General features: G+C 33.3%; 1 protein-coding gene across 1 annotated transcript in view; it reads left to right on the top strand.

The window, feature by feature from the left end:
- LOC309966250 (cadherin-related family member 3-like) overlaps positions 1-17,999 on the top strand; it is a gene marked incomplete at both ends in the record, with an annotated part of 103,953 nt that overhangs the window by 40,528 nt on the left and 45,426 nt on the right. The window contains 7 exon segments of the mRNA XM_082846225.1: positions 1,373-1,518; positions 6,885-7,065; positions 9,296-9,452; positions 9,687-9,757; positions 14,889-15,025; positions 15,769-15,993; positions 16,533-16,579. Of these exon segments, the coding sequence (XP_082702351.1) occupies positions 1,373-1,518; positions 6,885-7,065; positions 9,296-9,452; positions 9,687-9,757; positions 14,889-15,025; positions 15,769-15,993; positions 16,533-16,579 (964 nt within the window).

Here is a 17,999-nt window from a genome sequence, read left to right as displayed (position 1 = left end):
ATGTCCATTGTCAATTTTTTTACAAACATTCAAAGTGACCTAGAAGCAAACCTCTATTAGCTCCATACTATTGGTCTTTTTACACACAGTGAAAGTCAACCTCAATCATATTTTATGTTTGAAACCACAGAAGTCAATTTTTTTTATGGAATAAGAATTCAAAGCTTTCTATTTTCCTATTAAGTTATATATTGTAAATACTCCTTAATAAGTAAAATATTGTAGAAAATGCACATTGATACATTCGTATTGAAGAGAATTAGGGTTTTGCTCTGGATTAGGCTTTGGCTTACAGGAATGTTGTGGCTGGTTTGATCTTCCATCCAGACCACTACAAGTTTCTCCATATCAGCAATAAGGTTGTTTCACTTTCTTATCATTTGTGATTCACTGGGGTAGCACTTTTAATTTCCTTCAAAAACTTTTCCTTTGCATTCAGAACTTGGATAACTGTTTGGCACAAGAGGCCTAGCTTTTAGCCTATTTTGGCTTTCTACATGTCTTCCTCATCAAGCTTAATCATTTCTAACTTTTGATTTAAACTGAGAGACATGCATCTCTTTCACATGCACATTTAGAGGCCACTGTAGGGTTACTAATGGGTCTGATTTCAATATTGTTGTGTCTCAGGGAATAGGACGGCTGAGGAGAAGAGAGACAGAGGAATGGCCAGTTGGTGGAGCAGTCAGAACACATACAACATTATCCATTAAGTTCACAGTCTCATATTGGCATAGTTTGTGATGCTCCAAAACAATTACAGTAGTAATATCAAAGCTCACTGATCATAGATCACCATAACAAATATAACAATAATGAAAAATTTTGAAATATTGTGAGGATTACCAAAATGTGATATAGAAACACCAAGTGAGCATATGTTTTTGGAAAAGTGGCATCAGCAGACTTGCTCAATGCAGGGTTGCCAGAAATCTTCAATTTGTAAAAAATGCAATATCTGCAAAGTGCATTAAAGTGAAGTGCAATAAAATGAGGTATGACTGAATATGAAATGAAACAGTGATTGCAAAAGTGTTTGTAGTATTTTGTTATCTGGAATAAAGTATAATAACCAGATTATATAATAACCAGATTTTATAAAATATATACTTTATATAATAAAGTATATAACCATTCAGTAGAAGGACTAGAACAAGGGTATAGGTAGGAGAAAACTTTTAACTTCACTTTATAATACTTAAAGATTCTCTAATAGACATAGTAATTTATAAAGAAAAAGATTTTTTGAGGCCAGGGGCTTGAAATTCTTACAAGATATGTATCACATAAAATTTAAAATATTTGTTGTGTGACAGATGAAAAGAGACATTTGTTTACACTAAGTGATAAAAAAATCCCTTTTGTCCCACAGATATATACCAGATGCACCTATAAATATTTATGAAAATCTGGCTGTTGGAACAAAGCTAGTGAAGCTGACAGCAACTGATAGAGACATAGGGGACTCGGTACATTATGAATTTATAGATACACAAAAAGAATTTTCAATAAATCAAAGTATAATAAGTTTTTGTTGCTAATCATTTTATAAAGTATATTATAAAATGTACTTTTCACTAGTTAAAAATAAGCTTGATTACCATTCTATAAGGGTACAAGAATATTTAAAATATTCAGCAGCATATTTAGCATATTTTATATGAGGTAAAAAGTGATCATTCTTTCCTTCTCAGAAGTATGGAAATAGTCTGCACAATCTGTATGCTCCAGGGGACTCCCAACAATTCAGACCCACAGCATGGTTCCCTGGGATTTTATTGTATGATTTTTCTGTGAGAAGTAGCTTTTCCCATGAAAACCATAATATTAGTCACATAAATTGAATATTTATTTTATATCATACATTCTCATAAGCACTTTGAATATACAATAACTTCTTTGTTTACTATCCTAATCCCCATCTAACGTACGATGCCTGGAGAGAAATCTTCATTTACTCAAGCTCATGCAGCTAATTTGCATGTCATGACCTGCACTTGAATTCAGACTGCTTGAAAAAGAGACCTATAGCTCTAAGTACATTCTATTTGACTACAAGTTAGGAGTTCATGCATGCCTCTAACAACTTAGGCATAAAGCAAGCGGAGGGGAGAAAGAAAGGTTTTTCCATTTCTTAAGAGGTATTGTACATTTGGCATGCATAAAAGAGCAGGATTAATCACACATCGCCTGTCATATCGGTGAAGAGTCCCACATAGGGAGTAGAATCTGAGAGGTGAGTAAGGAGACCTGTGGAAGGGAAGACCTGTGGCATGCCAGAACTTAAGCAAAGCGAGGAGGTTCAGGTCAGAAGTGGTAAGAAGGGAATGGCAGCAGAAATACGAGATTCATTACATAAAGGAGGATTGATACAATAACTGTGTTAAACATACATGAAGTCTGGTTTCTCCTGTCAGACATGTGAGTTACAAAAGTAGAAAATGAGAAAACTATAATGAACAATACGAGGATAAATTAAAATTAACAGTGTTAGAGTAAACATGTTTTTCATTACATGGGTAGGTACAGGAAGATGTGTGTGTGTGTGTGTGTGTGTGTGTGTGTGTGTGTGTATAGTTACATAAATAGATACTGATGTAACTGTATGTGGGCGTGCATACACACACACACACACACACACACACACACAGATGCATATCTGTAGCTACGTCTATTAAAAGAGTGAAAGAACTTAGGAGGATGATACAATAGCAATGAGCACATCTAGTACCCAAATACTGACTTCTACATACCATTTTATCCAATAAGAGCTCCCTAAAGCAATGACTCATTTTGAAAGTGACAGGAGTTAAAATGCAAGATGAGCTTGAAATAATGCATTGTGACAAAGAGCAAGAACATGATCAAGGAATGGTGAGGGTATGTTAAAAAAAAACAAAAAAACCCAGAAATTAGCTTGAATTGGCTCCCTCTAGCCAATTTAAGGGCGCTTTGAACATAATAGTTCATAAATGAAAATAACAGTTGCAAATTACAACCCATTATAAAAAATGGGACTCCATGAGTCCATAGAGATATAAATACATAAATAAATAGACAATTTCATGGGGAAGAGAATGTTTACATATTTTCAAAATACCTCACCATAAAATATTCACTAATTGCAAAGGATAAAATAGCAACTTTGGAATGGAGAAAACTGGTAGACACCAACTTTCTCAAGAAATTAAAGTGAACATCATCAGTAATGAGTCAAACTGATAGCATGCCATAAGAAGATACTGTAACTTCTGTGATATTTAATCCCAAACTACATAACCCAAATCTTATCATGGGCAGACATCAGGCAAATCCAATTTGAGGAAAATTCTCGAAAATTACCAGCCTTTAATCTTCAAAATGATGTTAAAAATTAAGAGAAGATTGAAGAATTTTCCAGATCGACAGAGACTAAAAGGACATGACAACCAGATATTTTGCTATAAAAATATTGAGACAATTGGTAAAACTTGAAAGGAGGACTCAGTATTAGATGTATTGATGTCAACATCTGGATTTTGTTGTTTTTATTGTGGTAATGTTGGAGGATGCTCTTAGGAAATATCCCTTAAAGTATATGGAGATGATAAGACATCAAGATCAGCAACTTATTCTCAAATGGTTCAGGAAAAAAAAATTTTCCCACATGTTCATGATTATTTAAAACATTTAATAATTATAAAGACTAAAAAATAGAAATCAAGAAAGAAAAAAGATGATATTGAAGATAGGCAGAAAAGAGGCAATACTTTAAATCATATTCTAAAAATTCCTGAAGAAGCACATAAAAGCAATAGAGCAGAATACTGAAAAGTATCTATCACTCAAGAAAATGTTTCTAAAATAAAAGATGATTTGAGGCTACATGTTACAAAAGGCAAAGTAGGTTTTTGGAAGACCAATACGGAGTGGCTGAATATGAGACATTTTCTAGTAAACCATTAGATATTAACGTAAAAGAAAAAATATTTGAGCCCCTAGGCAAAAAGGTTAGGTCAGGTATAAGAGAGTGATAATCAAATTGTAAACAGACTTTTTTTACAAGAATTTCCACAGTTAATAGGTAACGTATTTAGGAAACCTGAGGACACAAATTGTGACTTTAAAAATTTATAGAAAGGAAAATGACCTCACAGATAAAGAAAGCAGATAAAATTTCAGGACCATGGAAGCAATCAGGAAATATTGTTCCTATGAGTTCTTCCTGAGGAATTTGCTAGGGAATGAACTCCAGACAACCAAAATAACTGAAGAATTATCAGCATAAGAAATGATGGTGAGAGATAAATACATATTTATTTATAAAATTAAAAATAAATGATGTGTTTAGAGAGTGTACTACACATAAAGGCTACATTAGCTGCAAATATAAATTAATTAAAAAGCAACTGTTAATTAAAATATTATGTTTTTATTTTTGTTGATTTTTGTTTTTGTTTTTCTCGCTGCACACAGCTCCCTACCCTAACTCTACTCTGCCTGGGCCAGAAGAACTAAAAGCATTTATAGTAGGGAAAAAAATTGGAACAGAGGCACAATGAGGGGAAACTACTCTAGTAGATATTAAAACATGTTATAATGCCTCTGCAAACAGTGTGATAGTGACAAATGATTATATAGATAGATGTATGGAACGGAATATAAAATTTTGATAAGAGTCCCAAATGATCATGAAAATGTAAAAGTGCAGAAAAGGTTGACGTTTTTTAAAATGAAGTAATAACTCGTAGCATGAGGAAAATAAAACATTTTTGTATTGTATATCAGATTTTATCAAATTGATTAGATTTTCTCAAAAATGCAATCATACACATAATAGAAGAAAATATGAATGAATTTCTTTATAACCTGTGAGTCGGAAAAACTTACAACCGTAACTCAAAATCCAGAAACCACATGGGAATAAATTGATGAATGTGACATAAATCATCATATGATCACCATCAACATCATCACCATCATCACAACAACTCCAACAACAACATTTTTATGGTAAACAAATAAAATCTCCATAAGAAAAGTAAAAATACAAATGAGAAATTGGGAAAATATTTGCATATTAGAAGAATAAAAGTAACAATCAGATAAGAAAATGGACTAAGACAAGAATCAACAGTTTAGAGGAGTTGCAAATGACTCTCAAGCATATGAAAATATGCTCTGTTTTATTCATAATAAAATTGAAAATTAAAATAATACATTACTATTTGTAACCTATAGGATTACCAAAAAGTTATATTTGAAAATATCTTCCGTTGGTGAGGCTGCGTGAAACAGACCTCATATAACTCTTGGTGAGGATGAAAAATACTACAACCTTTACTGAGAGAATATGGTAGAATCTAGGAAAACTGCATATGCATTTACATTTTGATGCTGCAATCTTACCTCTAGAAAATACCTCAAATACACTGACAAAAATATAAAAAGATGTATGCACACACCATTCGTTGCATCATTATTTAACAGCAAGATTGAAAATATCCATAGGGTAGCGATTATATAAACTGTGATACATCTAGACAATGGAATAATATGTCCATAGAAAAAGAAATAAGGAGCCTCTCTCTATATTATTTACGTAATGATCTCTGAGATACTATATTGGGGGGGGAAGGTGAAAAATGGTGTGCATAATGTGTTACTGTTAAATTTATCATGGAAAGAACACAAAATTATACAACAAATTTTTTAAATCCTGGAGAATTTTATAGATTAAAGAGAGTTAAGAGACATACCAACCAATTAAAAAGTGTGGACTTTACTTAGACGATGATTTGAAAAGCAACAAAACTTCATAAGACAATCCAAACATTTTTATCATTACTGAATATATGATGATGCTAAGGAATTAATGTGATTTTTAAGGTATGCTAATTATGTCACAGTTATATTTTAAAAGAAGAGTCCTTTGCCTTTAAGAATAGATAATAAAATATTTACAAATGAAATAACATGTTCTTTGGGATTTTCTTCAAAATAATCCAAGTAGAAGATAAAATAGGCAATGCTATAGATGAAACAAAATTGGCCATATATTGTAATTGTTGATGCTACTGATGTGTACGTAAGAGTTTATTGTATAATTCTCTTGGATTTAATATACGTGAATTTTTAAATAAAAACTTTTTATTCAGGAAAATATATGCCCTCATCATAATAAAAGTAAATACCTTATATTTTCAATTGCAATAAACTATATTTTTAAAACAACACAATTTGAAAAGTGGATGGGATATAGTAAAGATATTAAGAATTTCTCTTACTGTCTTCACTCCACTTCTGTTCCTCCTTTAAAGACAAAAATGCCTAATCAGCTAGAATATATGTTTATCAATTCTATCTGCTAAATATGAATTAAAATCCTTCCTTTCCATCACTATTGTAATTCAACATCTCTCACCCAATCCTCAGCAGTACAATTTACTTTTCTCAAAATACTCTGTTCTTGTACATATTTCTGCCCTTCCATGTGCTATTCCATTTATCTGGAGTGTCTGTCCTACTTCTTCTTCTCCTTTGGCTTCCCTTTGCCATAACTCCCTCCTCGCAACCTCCACTCAACCCCAGTCTTCTTTACCTGGATTTCCTGTGCTCATTTCTCAACACTCAGCATAAGCTTCACTGTGTACCCCTCACCGCACCCACCATGACCCTCCTATGAAATATTTTCTGATCTATGCAGTTCAGGAGGGTTTCCCTTCCAGGTCACTAACCATTCCCCACAGATCCTCAACGGTGAGTGGTGTATAAGCTTCATCAGGTCAGCAACTGTGATTTGTCCTTTAATTTATCCCCAGAACAATTTTCTCCATATCACTGTTTTAATTTATAGTGTTTTCACCTTGTGAATATTGAACAAATTTTCATTATCTGCCTTTTAGATTCAGGAGAGGTCACAATCGCCTGTGCTTTGGATTATGAGGACGCACCCACCCCACATTCTTGGGTATTACATTTTAGCGTTTACGACAATGAACGACTGCATTCCACAACTGGAACATTCACAGTGATTCTACAAGATGTTAAGGACAATCCACCTCAATGCACTCAGGATATTTACATGTAAGTTATTATAGCAAATTTGGTCTTCAGATTTTGGCATAGAGAGAAAAGAGAGAAAAATAAATGGGTAAACAACATACTATTCCTGGAATGAAGACGAAGCCCTTCCTTCCATCTTTACTGTATTTTTAACCAATTTGCAGCTTCTCTGGTACAATTGGACCTGCTTTATTTTGTCTCAGAAAATTATAAAAATTAAAGCTAGAAAGGACCCCAAAAGATGACATTTGTCTAGCCCCGTGCTTCCAGGGAGGTAAAACAACTATCACACTAAAAATTATATATATGTATGGATAGTAAATTATAATTCATTTTTTAAATGTTACTGGAATTAATTTAAAGATAGTGCTAAAGCCACATGCAAACTTTCAGCTCTTTAATTACATAGAGATTTTAAAATGAAGGCATGATAAGTTATTTGCATTATATAAAAAGAGTACAAAATGTATAAGATTTCATTCACTGAAACACAGATTTCCTGATCCCTAGTACATTTTTCCCTTCAGAATACCTGATTGCTCAGAAAATTCTTAACCTAGTCTGGCAGTATTCTGGTAACATACTCTTTTTTGGTATTCTCATTACATATCTCATTCCAGCAGTGTATGCAATAATCCACCCTTGAGGAAAACCATAGATATGTGGGCTTTATATCATCAAGTAACAGAAGACAATCTAGATAGAACTAAAATCAACTACATGGAGTAGAACTTTGACAGTCCTGCAAGATGAACAACAGAATCTCCTGCTTAATCAGAATTTTCACTTACATAGTAGAAACAATGTTTTATACAATGCTATAAAAGTGCTTTAGTGGTCACTCTTAAATAATGTATTGAAACCACTTAAAACAATATTTTACAAATACTATTGCTGGCATATATTTGATAACTTTGTAGAAACAAAACATAGTCCAAAATTCACATATGGAAATAGTGCCATTGCACTACTGAACTTCGAAAATCAACTTTTAGTTTGTAAACTTTTTGCCAGAAATATATTTTACTAAAAAACAAGAGATGGCAAGAATAAACAAAAATTCTGTAGATACTCCAACTGTAGTTTGCTTTCACTTCCTATTCTACCTAGTAGTTTACAGATTCTTACTTGAACAGTATTAGAATTTTTGGTTTCTAGAACATTCTTTCTGTTAACAAATTTGAGAACTCACCTTTTATTCCACTATTTTTCTCAAACCTAATGTATTTTAAGTAATTAAAATTAGGACTATTCTTTTAAAACAAACAAAAAATACAAATATAACTGTTTTTATTGGTCAGGATATTTAACACTAGCTGCTGTAACACCAACAAAATTTTTTTTTAATCAATGACTAAACTCAATAAGCATTTCTTTGCCCCTTATGCAAAGAGTAATGAAGCTTGGTTGGCTCCAGTGAGTGGCACTCCCCTCTCTATGCTGAGACTCAGGGGTCCTGGCTTATTAGATCTTCTGTCCTGGTCATATTGTTGCCTTTTACTTCCAACCACATATTTAATTACCTTGCCTAGACTTATACACAGCCTTTTCACTTATATTTCATTTGCCAGCACATCCTCCCCTCCTCCCGAGCCCCACAGCCAACTGTAGAAGTTGTAGAAGAACTGGGATACAGAGAGCAACATAAGAATATTGGTAAAAATTAACAGTCCCTGCTAACTTTTAAGCAAATTTAATAGACAGTAACAGGACTACTGCAGCTTGAGCTGTGCATACAGCAGATCAAAGCATTAGTTCCAGTCTAGTACTATTCAATAATTTAAGGAACCTCCTAAAAACAAGACAGTTTGAAATACCAAGAATACAAAGAAAATTATACTGCGCATAAGGCAAGAAGTCAAAGGTTTATTCTTTTTTCCAGTCTGTGTCTTTTTAATTGTCATCTAACTTCTCTAGTCCTCAGTTTTCTCATTTTTAAAATGGGGACAATGTGTGAAGTTGAGGTACTACTGCCATATTTCCAGTGATAATACATGCGTGTGTGTTACTAAATTTGCTGCTTATTAATCCAACATAATAGCAGCTCATTTTTCCTAGGCCTTATAGCAAGAATGCCAAATATTTTCTTATCTTTCACAAATTTTCACCAACATTATAACTTTATTATTGGCAGAAGTAGTTATTTAAAATATGAGTATATTTTAAAACATATTTTAAATTAAATATTATCATCTGCATAAATCTAAATTAACATGCTACAACACATTTTTCTCATATTTTCTTATTATAGAATTGAACTTCCTGAAAACATCCCAGTTGAAACTCTTTTAGTCTCTCTAACTGGTACAGATAAAGACAGAACTGTTCCCAATAACAATATAACTTACCATTTGATTATGGATACTTTTTCAAATGAAAACTTTACCCTCATAAACAATGAACTGAAAGTATTTTAAAGATTCTCTCTGACTGTGGCGCTGTGATTGACCTTAGAAAAACATTTTATTTTTATTATTATAAAATCTTTAATGAACTACAGTAGTTCAAATAGCTGATGGCAGAATTTGTTCCTGTATTTTCAACTGAACCTTAAACTGACAACAAAATATTTAGCTTAGAATGAATGCTGGAATGCAATTTTGATCTTGGGAACTGAACTAAGAAGGTTATAAATTTCCTAGAACAAATGGTTCTGTGATAAAGTACTGGCTATTCCTTTGGACTGTTTTAAAGTAACCATAATTGCCATTAAGTAAGTATATTAAATAACTATTCTATAAAATAGAATATGCATACTTTATTACTGCATCTTGGAATATACAATAGCTTAAATATTTTACCAATTCAGTAAATCTAAACTTTATTTTTAACAATTTTTGAAACCAAAGTTAGTCTATAAGTTGCTATATTCACATATTTTTAAATAGAATTGACAGGCTTGGTTAGGCATTGTGTTCAACCAGGATTTGTGGGTAATGTGTGGATATCATTATGATAAGCAACTGCTCATCTGACCAATTGGCTAAGACATCGGACACAGTCTGAGTAAGTAAGACATACATAAGTAATAAGCAGTTTTTTGGCCTTGGATTTGACACAAGCCCTTGCAGTTGGACTCCTACCCAAGCCCCAAACTGCATTTCATACTAACTCTAATGCCCTTACCATTTGCTGCCTCACACTGTATAATAGAGGTACACAGAAACACTTTCATGACCTTAAAACACTGCACTGTCTGTCAGCTCTGTCTTTTAGTCCTTCTGTTCACACTGTTCATACCACTAGAAAATGTTCCCCCGCATTTTGTTACCCAATTACCCACATTTTGCACAGCCTTCATAACTTTGCTTAGACATTTCTTTTTTTCTTTTTCCAGTATGTGGGCCTCTCACTGTTGTGGCCTCTCCCGCTGCGGAGCACAGGCTCCGGACGCGCAGGCTCAGCGGCCATGGCTCATGGGCCCAGCCGCTCCGCAGCATGTGGGATCTTCCCGGACCGGGTCACGAACCCATGTCCCCTGCATTGTCAGGCGGACTCTCAACCACTGCGCCACCAGGGAAGCCCTAGACATTTCTTTTAAGAAACCATCCCTAATATTTCTTCTCCCTCTTGTCTGGATCACGTGATTCTCTTTGGGTTCTCAGCATTTTGTATCTCTCCCACAAAAGCCCTTATCACATCTCTGTCTCCCCAAATAAACAGAGAAAGAAAAAAATCTGTTATGAAACTAGTGCCTGGCATATATTCAGTACTTTGTAGATATATGTTAATTAATGACTGAATTAATGAGTTATAAATGAATAAAATTAAACTGTGAAATAGGTTTGTAAGGCATTGATAGGATTTAGTAATAAATTACTCCCAAATACATCAGTACCACATTTTCACAATTCTTTGCAACTAGAAGTTATTGTTAATATAACCAGAATGTCAAAAGATTCTTAGAAACTATATATACTAATATGTACCTGATAATGATGAAAAATAATGCAATATCAAAAATATTCTTAATTAGGAATATTAAGATAATAGCATGGTATAACATTTCCTTGAATAAATAATAAATAAAATAAGCTCACCAAATATATGAAAAAACAACAGATTGTTGCACTGGACCTGCTCTAATGTTGACAAAACCCATAAAACCTGCCACATAAATTTCCTAGAAGCAAAATCATTGAATCAGAGTACCCATGATGGCTTTTCCGACATTTTCCTGTAAATTATTGAATGTTATACTCACTGGTATATAGTTTACCTCCTTTTTCTTTTTTAAAACATTATTAGATTATTGGGATGAGAACAATAGGATTTTTTAAAGGTAATTAAGCTCAGAAAGGATTATTAAAATGGCAACATTCTTATCTCGCTAGAGCAGCAAAGCCAAGAGAAGCCAGTTTGCAGAAGAAAAGAAACTGACATAATTTTAATGCTTAGTGAGTAAAACCTTTCTTAAGAGAACATAGAACTCGAATTTGGCTTTCCAACAATGTCTGAATTTTAAACTCACAAAGGGGCGTAATTAAGATACTTTTAAAAGATAAAATTGATTTGTTCTAAGATGGCCATACATTTGCAGTGTATTATACTAATGGGAGGAAAAAAAAGTCTTAGCATTCACTCAAAACTGGGATTTATAATAAGCGTCAAGAGTTTTATGTTAAAATAATGAATAAAGCTCTAATAGACTAGTAGATACCATTAACTCTAAATTTATCTTAATTCATTGAAGAGTGACATTCACTGGGGTACTGGTGATAGCTATGTGATTTTAATGTTGAACAATGAATTACTATATAATGAATCCGAACTATTTCATATGTAATATATTTAATTTATTAATAAAATAAAAAATGAATGTTTATATTAGTATTGCTAATCACATATTTGATTAGGTCATTTTTCTTTAGTGAGTATTGACATGAAAAATCACCCCAATACATTTTATTAGTCAATTCATTTTGATTACTATTTTATGATGTAATATTTGATATTTACAAGATAACATATCTGCAAGGTATGACACATAGCATTAAGATGAACCCCTGAACCCATCACCCTTCTTCAGAACTAGAGCATTACTAACAGATGTGCTACTACCCTTTCTCATCCCTCTACTTGGCCTTCAGAGGCAACCAATAACATAGTTTTGTATTTGTTATTGTTTGGCGGATTTTATAGTTTTATCATCTATGTACATATTCCTGGACAATATTGTTGGTTTGCTTAGCTCTTCAGCTTTAAAAAAGTGGTGTCATATTCTATTCAGCCTCCTGTGACTTAATTTTTTCATTTATGTTATGTCTCTAAGAGTCATCTATGCATGGCATCTATCTAGCTGGCTATCTTTTACCTACCTACCTACCTAGTTGCTGTAATGTTCCATTACATGCTTTAACACTCCATTGTGTGACTATAACCATTCTCTCACTGGGATTTGGATTTCCTTCTGGATTTCACTTAAGGTTGTAATAAACATTCCTGTAAGTTTTGCATGGTGCCTACATGCAACACATTCGGAAGGGTATCTACTTAAGCACAGAACTGCATTGCCATAGTGTATGTAAATACTCAGTTACATAAGGTGGTGCCAAGTTGTTTTCCAAAGTGGTTGCATCACATTATACTCTCACCAGCAATGTATAAGGATTTTTCTTGATCGATATCTTTCTCATAATAACTGGTACACTCACATAGTTTAACATGCTTTAGCCTGATTAGTAATGAGGTTGTACTTCTCTTCATATATTCATCAACTGTGTGAAAAAAACATGAAATATTGGGGTTTCCTTTGTGTGAAGCATAAAATATATATTTATCCATTCTTGTTTTGTTTTCCTTATTGATTCATGTGATATATATTCTGGAAAATATCTCATTTTCCCATAAATATTTTAACAAGTGGTCTTTCATATTTAAGTTTTCTAGACACAGGGGAACTAATTTGTGGTTTGGAGTGAAGTAGGGATTCCATTGATTTTTTTCACCACTTGTAATACCAACTTGCAGTGATGTTTCTACAGCGAACTACACTGCCATCTCTGACAGACAGAATTTTTGTATATGTTTGTATATCTGGATATTTTCTTATTTTTGTTGTACTTCTTTTCAATGCTCAATTTATTTCTATTTTTCCATATTATTTTAATGCAATTAGGATGAGAAAAAGCATACAGTAAATTAACAGGAGCACTACCACTGTGGATTGTTAACTTCTTGACTGATAATCTGGTTCAGTGCCATCAGTGTTCTTCATGTCACCTCCCTTTATCTACTTAGAATATAGACTACAGAATTTTATCATTGAAAAGTAGTTTAGAGACCACCTAATATTATAGTTTATTCATGCAGAAACATTTTTTCCCATTTGACAATTCATTTACAGCCCTTGATTTCTATAATTCTTAAAACGTTGTAGAATCCTAAGAAAACAATGCTATTCACCTATGCTTTTCTGCACCAAATTATCACCTAGTTGCTCCACATAACTTTTCTCCCTAATAGGTGCTGGTTGTTTGTTGATGAAAATAGTTAATGTGAGTGTGGCTAAGGCACAAAAAGAACCTTAGAAGAACTGAAGACACAGCACACAATCACATTCCTTCCACCCCTCTTGGTTGGCCTTAGACCTACCCTAGCAATGGCCACCCTGAGGACTGTGTGATTATGCATGAGCTGAGAAAGGGGAGACTCCTACCATTACCCGTTTTATTTAACATGAAAGATCCTGAATGCATCATGCCTGCCATGCACATCCCTCTCAGGAGAGTAAAGTGAAAGAACAAAAACATGAGACGCTTTGACCTCTCACACACAGAGTGGATCTCAAATTCTGTTTTTGCATGATTTCAAAGCTTGCGATTTAAAACTTGCTTCTGAGAGATTATTCTTGCTAATACTAACTCATACCTAACTCACTTTTTAAAAGTGAAAATAAATTTATGACTACTTTTTACAAATCTTAATTATACATCAGAGCAGTTACTTATGAAGAGAATTATGAAATAGGAAGAATACAGTCTATGGCAAATGAATCAGTGTGAACAAATGCATATCAAACATGGAACCCTAGTTTTGCTATTAGCATAATTTTACAATATGAGGTAATAATTACAAAGTGCCAGAATATACAGTAATATTATCTTAGCTTTTGTAATAAATGTATAGTTTTTATATTATAAAACTTTGCTCTCCAGTATGGAAGCCATCAGCTACTTGTGCTTTTGAGCACTTGAAATGCGGCTTGTCAGAACTGAGATATGCTCCAAGAATGAAATAAGCAACGGATTTCAGAGAAGTAGCACAAACAAATGAATGTAAACATCCCATCAATATTTTTTTGGTGTTGATTACAAGTTGAAATGATAGTATTTTGGACATATTTGATTAAATAAAATACTTCATTAAAAATAATTTTGCCTGTTTCTTCTAACTTTTTAAAAATGTGGCTACTAGAACTTTCAGAACAATGTCGAAAAGGAATGATGGGACGGGACATCCTTGCTTTGTTCCTGATCTTAGTGGGAAAGCTTTGAGTTTCTGGCCACTAGGTATGATGTTAGGTGTAGTTCTTTGTATATATTCTTTATCAAGTTGAGGAAGTTCTCCTCTAATCCTGGTATACTGAGAGCTTTTATCTTGAATGGGTGTTGCATTTTGTCTGATCAGGTGGTTTTTCCTTTTTAGCCTCTTGATGTGATGGTAATGTGGCTTCTAGAAAACTTAAAATTACATATGTGGTTCACATTCCTACCGAATATATCCCTATTGAATAGCAATAGCATTGCTATAGGATATTTTCACTTATTTTTTTTACCAAAGGTTTCACAAATCTTATTTTTAGAGTCATGTAACTGATAAAGTGAATGCTTAATTATTAAAAGTAACCATCAATGTGATATTTTTTATCTGCAAATTGGACCTACACATCTAGATTATGATAATGATATTTTTGCAGGAATGCACTTCAAATATACATTACTTGTGAGAGTGTATGATGAAGGAAGTCCTGGACTCTCAAGTAAGAATTTACTAATTTGAAATATTAAAGTATTCTGAGTTATATAAAATAACAAGTAATTTAAGAAATTAGTTATTAGAAGTTTATTACATTTGTAAATATTCTGATGATCTGCTATAATAAAGTATAAAATTGTTACTTATTTTAACTTATTTAGTGCATATGTACTGCTATTTAAAAAAAGAAAGTCCAAATGAAAATTGGAACATTTGGAGAGAATGATGTCCAAATGCTATTACAGCATGCTGCAGCTATTTAAAGGCAATGTCAAAGTTGAACTTTTCTGAAATAGTTGTTGTTTAAAAAATTTCTCAGGGAATTAATTTTGCATTAGAGAAAATACTAATGTTCACATTCATAGTAAATTGCATTTCCTTCATATTTCTTTATTATATTGTCATGATGAAGTATTTCAACTAGAAAACAATGTCTGCTTTTGGAAACTATGATTTTTAATTCAGAATAGGCCATTATGCATAAACACATTATAAAATATGATTGTTTTGACAAGTATTCAAAATCAGTTAATAGGGTGTTTTAATCCTAAACTTATTTTCAAATGCTCTATAATCGAAAAGGTAATAATTTAATAACAAAACTTAACAATATAGATGTATTTGTAAAATTTACACACTTAAAATATAAATATATTAGATGTTAATTAAAAAGTAAAGAAAAAAATGAGAATTATAGAAGACACATGATCACCTTAATTACATTTTTATGTACTTTTTTCTCTGTAGCACCTATTACAGTCATGATAAGGATGAGTCGCATAAATGAATTAAATCCAAGTGGAATTACATTGGCATTTACCTTCAGCTTACTTGAGAACAGTCCAGTTGATATCCTAGTTGGAAAAAGTACGTTTACAGATGGAGACTGGCCATTTAATAATATAAAATACAATATTGTTAGAGGCAATACAGGATCACCCCCCAAATTTTACATTGAGCCAGACACGTACTGTAAAAATGCTGATATCAATTAGTAACAAAAATAAAGAGCTCATATATACTCATTTAGAATTTATTTCATTGAGAAACAGTGCATATTGGAAAATGTTAAAAAACAGCTTTCTCTTAAACTATGCAATGTTCACCTTGGTTTGTTAGCTGTATCCATAAATTTTTAGTTACTGCAGGAAAAGCACTGAAGTTTTAATCTTTGCTGTATAGATCTTCAGAAAGCCTATGCACATGTATTTCTTCCATATAAATGGTGTGTGAATTAATGTCTACGGTGATTTTGCTGATGGAATACATGTTGGGAGTATGAACATATAAACAAAATTGGTTTGTATTAGTCCATTTCCATTTGTTGTTATAGTGATTAGTTCATTCATATCGTTTATAATTTAGCAGAAATTGAAGATATTTAGTGATCCTGAGATAACAGTTCTCTTTTCATTTTTGTGTCAGGAATGATAAAGCTATTGGGTTTACTGGACAAGGAATCTGAATCACGGTACAAGATAGCTGTGAGAATAACAGACTGTCCCTGACAGTCCTCAGACAGAGAAGTAGTACCGCTCAGGTGACTGTCAATGTTCTGGTAAGAATAAATCATTGCTTGTAATACTGTTATCCCCTTAGGAGACATATTCAGTCCCCTCAACATGGACCTAATTCAGAGAGTAACACGTGGGTTCAAAAACTGTAACACATGATGAGAAAATTGTCATTGTATACAAACTAATCTGTGTGAATTCTGAATTTGATTGTCTCACACATCTGTACTTCAATGTAGAGTGCCTGATACCTAAAGTTGTATGTAAGAAGTTTTGCAAGAATCATTCTGTTGTTACACATACTTCCATAAACAAACAAACATCTGTTCTAGAGTTTTAGGAGGTCACTCTGTTTGATACTTCAAAAAAAACTGCTTCTCGGGCTTCCCTGGTGGCACAGTGGTTGAGAGTCCGCCTGCCGATGCAGGGGACACGGGTTCGTGCCCCTGTCCGGGAAGATCCCACATGCCGCGGAGTGGCTAGGCCCGTGAGCCATGGTCGCTGAGCCTACACGTCCGGAGCCTGTGCTCCGCAATGGGAGAGGCCACAACAGTGAGAGGCCCGCGTACCACAAGCCCCCCCCGCCCCCCACAAAACTGCTTCTCTGCTCATCTAGTTGTTCTAATCCCCCTCTGGTTTTCACTTAAGAAATATTTTAATGTTTTCCCTAGTGAAGATTCTGAGAGATCAGGCATAGACGTTCACAAACATGAAGCACAGAGGCAAGAACTTCTAACTTATAAATACTTTCTAAATATTCAAAGCAAAAACATATTTGACTTGGTTTGCTTAAGACTTACATCAATACAATTCTGTACACTACTTTTATTGGCAGAACTCTACAAAAGGAGAAATTCTCCTTTATAGATACTGCCAAATTTTCTTTATCTTATGAATTTATTTGTGCCCTTTCTTGATGCTTGAGAGCAGTAAAAATTCCAGCAGGGGACTCTATGAAGCAGGCAATGACTTCTAATAAAATGATTTAAAACCACAAACACTGTTCAGAGCCTATGCATACCCCTACATACTGGACACTTTCATATGTGTTCTTGGGGAGCTAAAATCCTTAGTGGAGCCCATGACTCAGTGTTACAATCCCCATTATAGGATCATTATGTCTGGAAAGCACAATAAACCAGGCCAAAAATCTTTGTGGAGAAAAATTTAATGAAGTGACTGAGTGGTTTCAGCCATGACTCAGAGATGTCATAAGCTAATGAACCTGCTGTCTTTCTGCAAGCTTTCAATAATACAACTGCACTTTAAGTTACATTGTAAGTTTCAGTAGATGTCTTTTGCATTTGCACTTCTATATCTGATTGTTTCCATTTTCATTTTGTTTGTGAGCTCCTATATTCAGAGAGGTATAGAACAAAAGATCTTTGTTCTTCAGCTTTAAAATCATTCACATTTCTTTCTCTTATGGAGCTAGAAGGATTTATTTAGGAATGAATACCTGAT

This window comes from Leucopleurus acutus, assembly GCF_964270905.1.
Source record: "Leucopleurus acutus genome assembly, chromosome: 9".
Taxonomy (NCBI): Eukaryota; Metazoa; Chordata; class Mammalia; order Artiodactyla; family Delphinidae; genus Leucopleurus; species Leucopleurus acutus.
The sequence above is the reverse complement of the archived record's forward strand: the minus strand, read 5'-3'. Positions and strand labels throughout refer to the sequence as shown.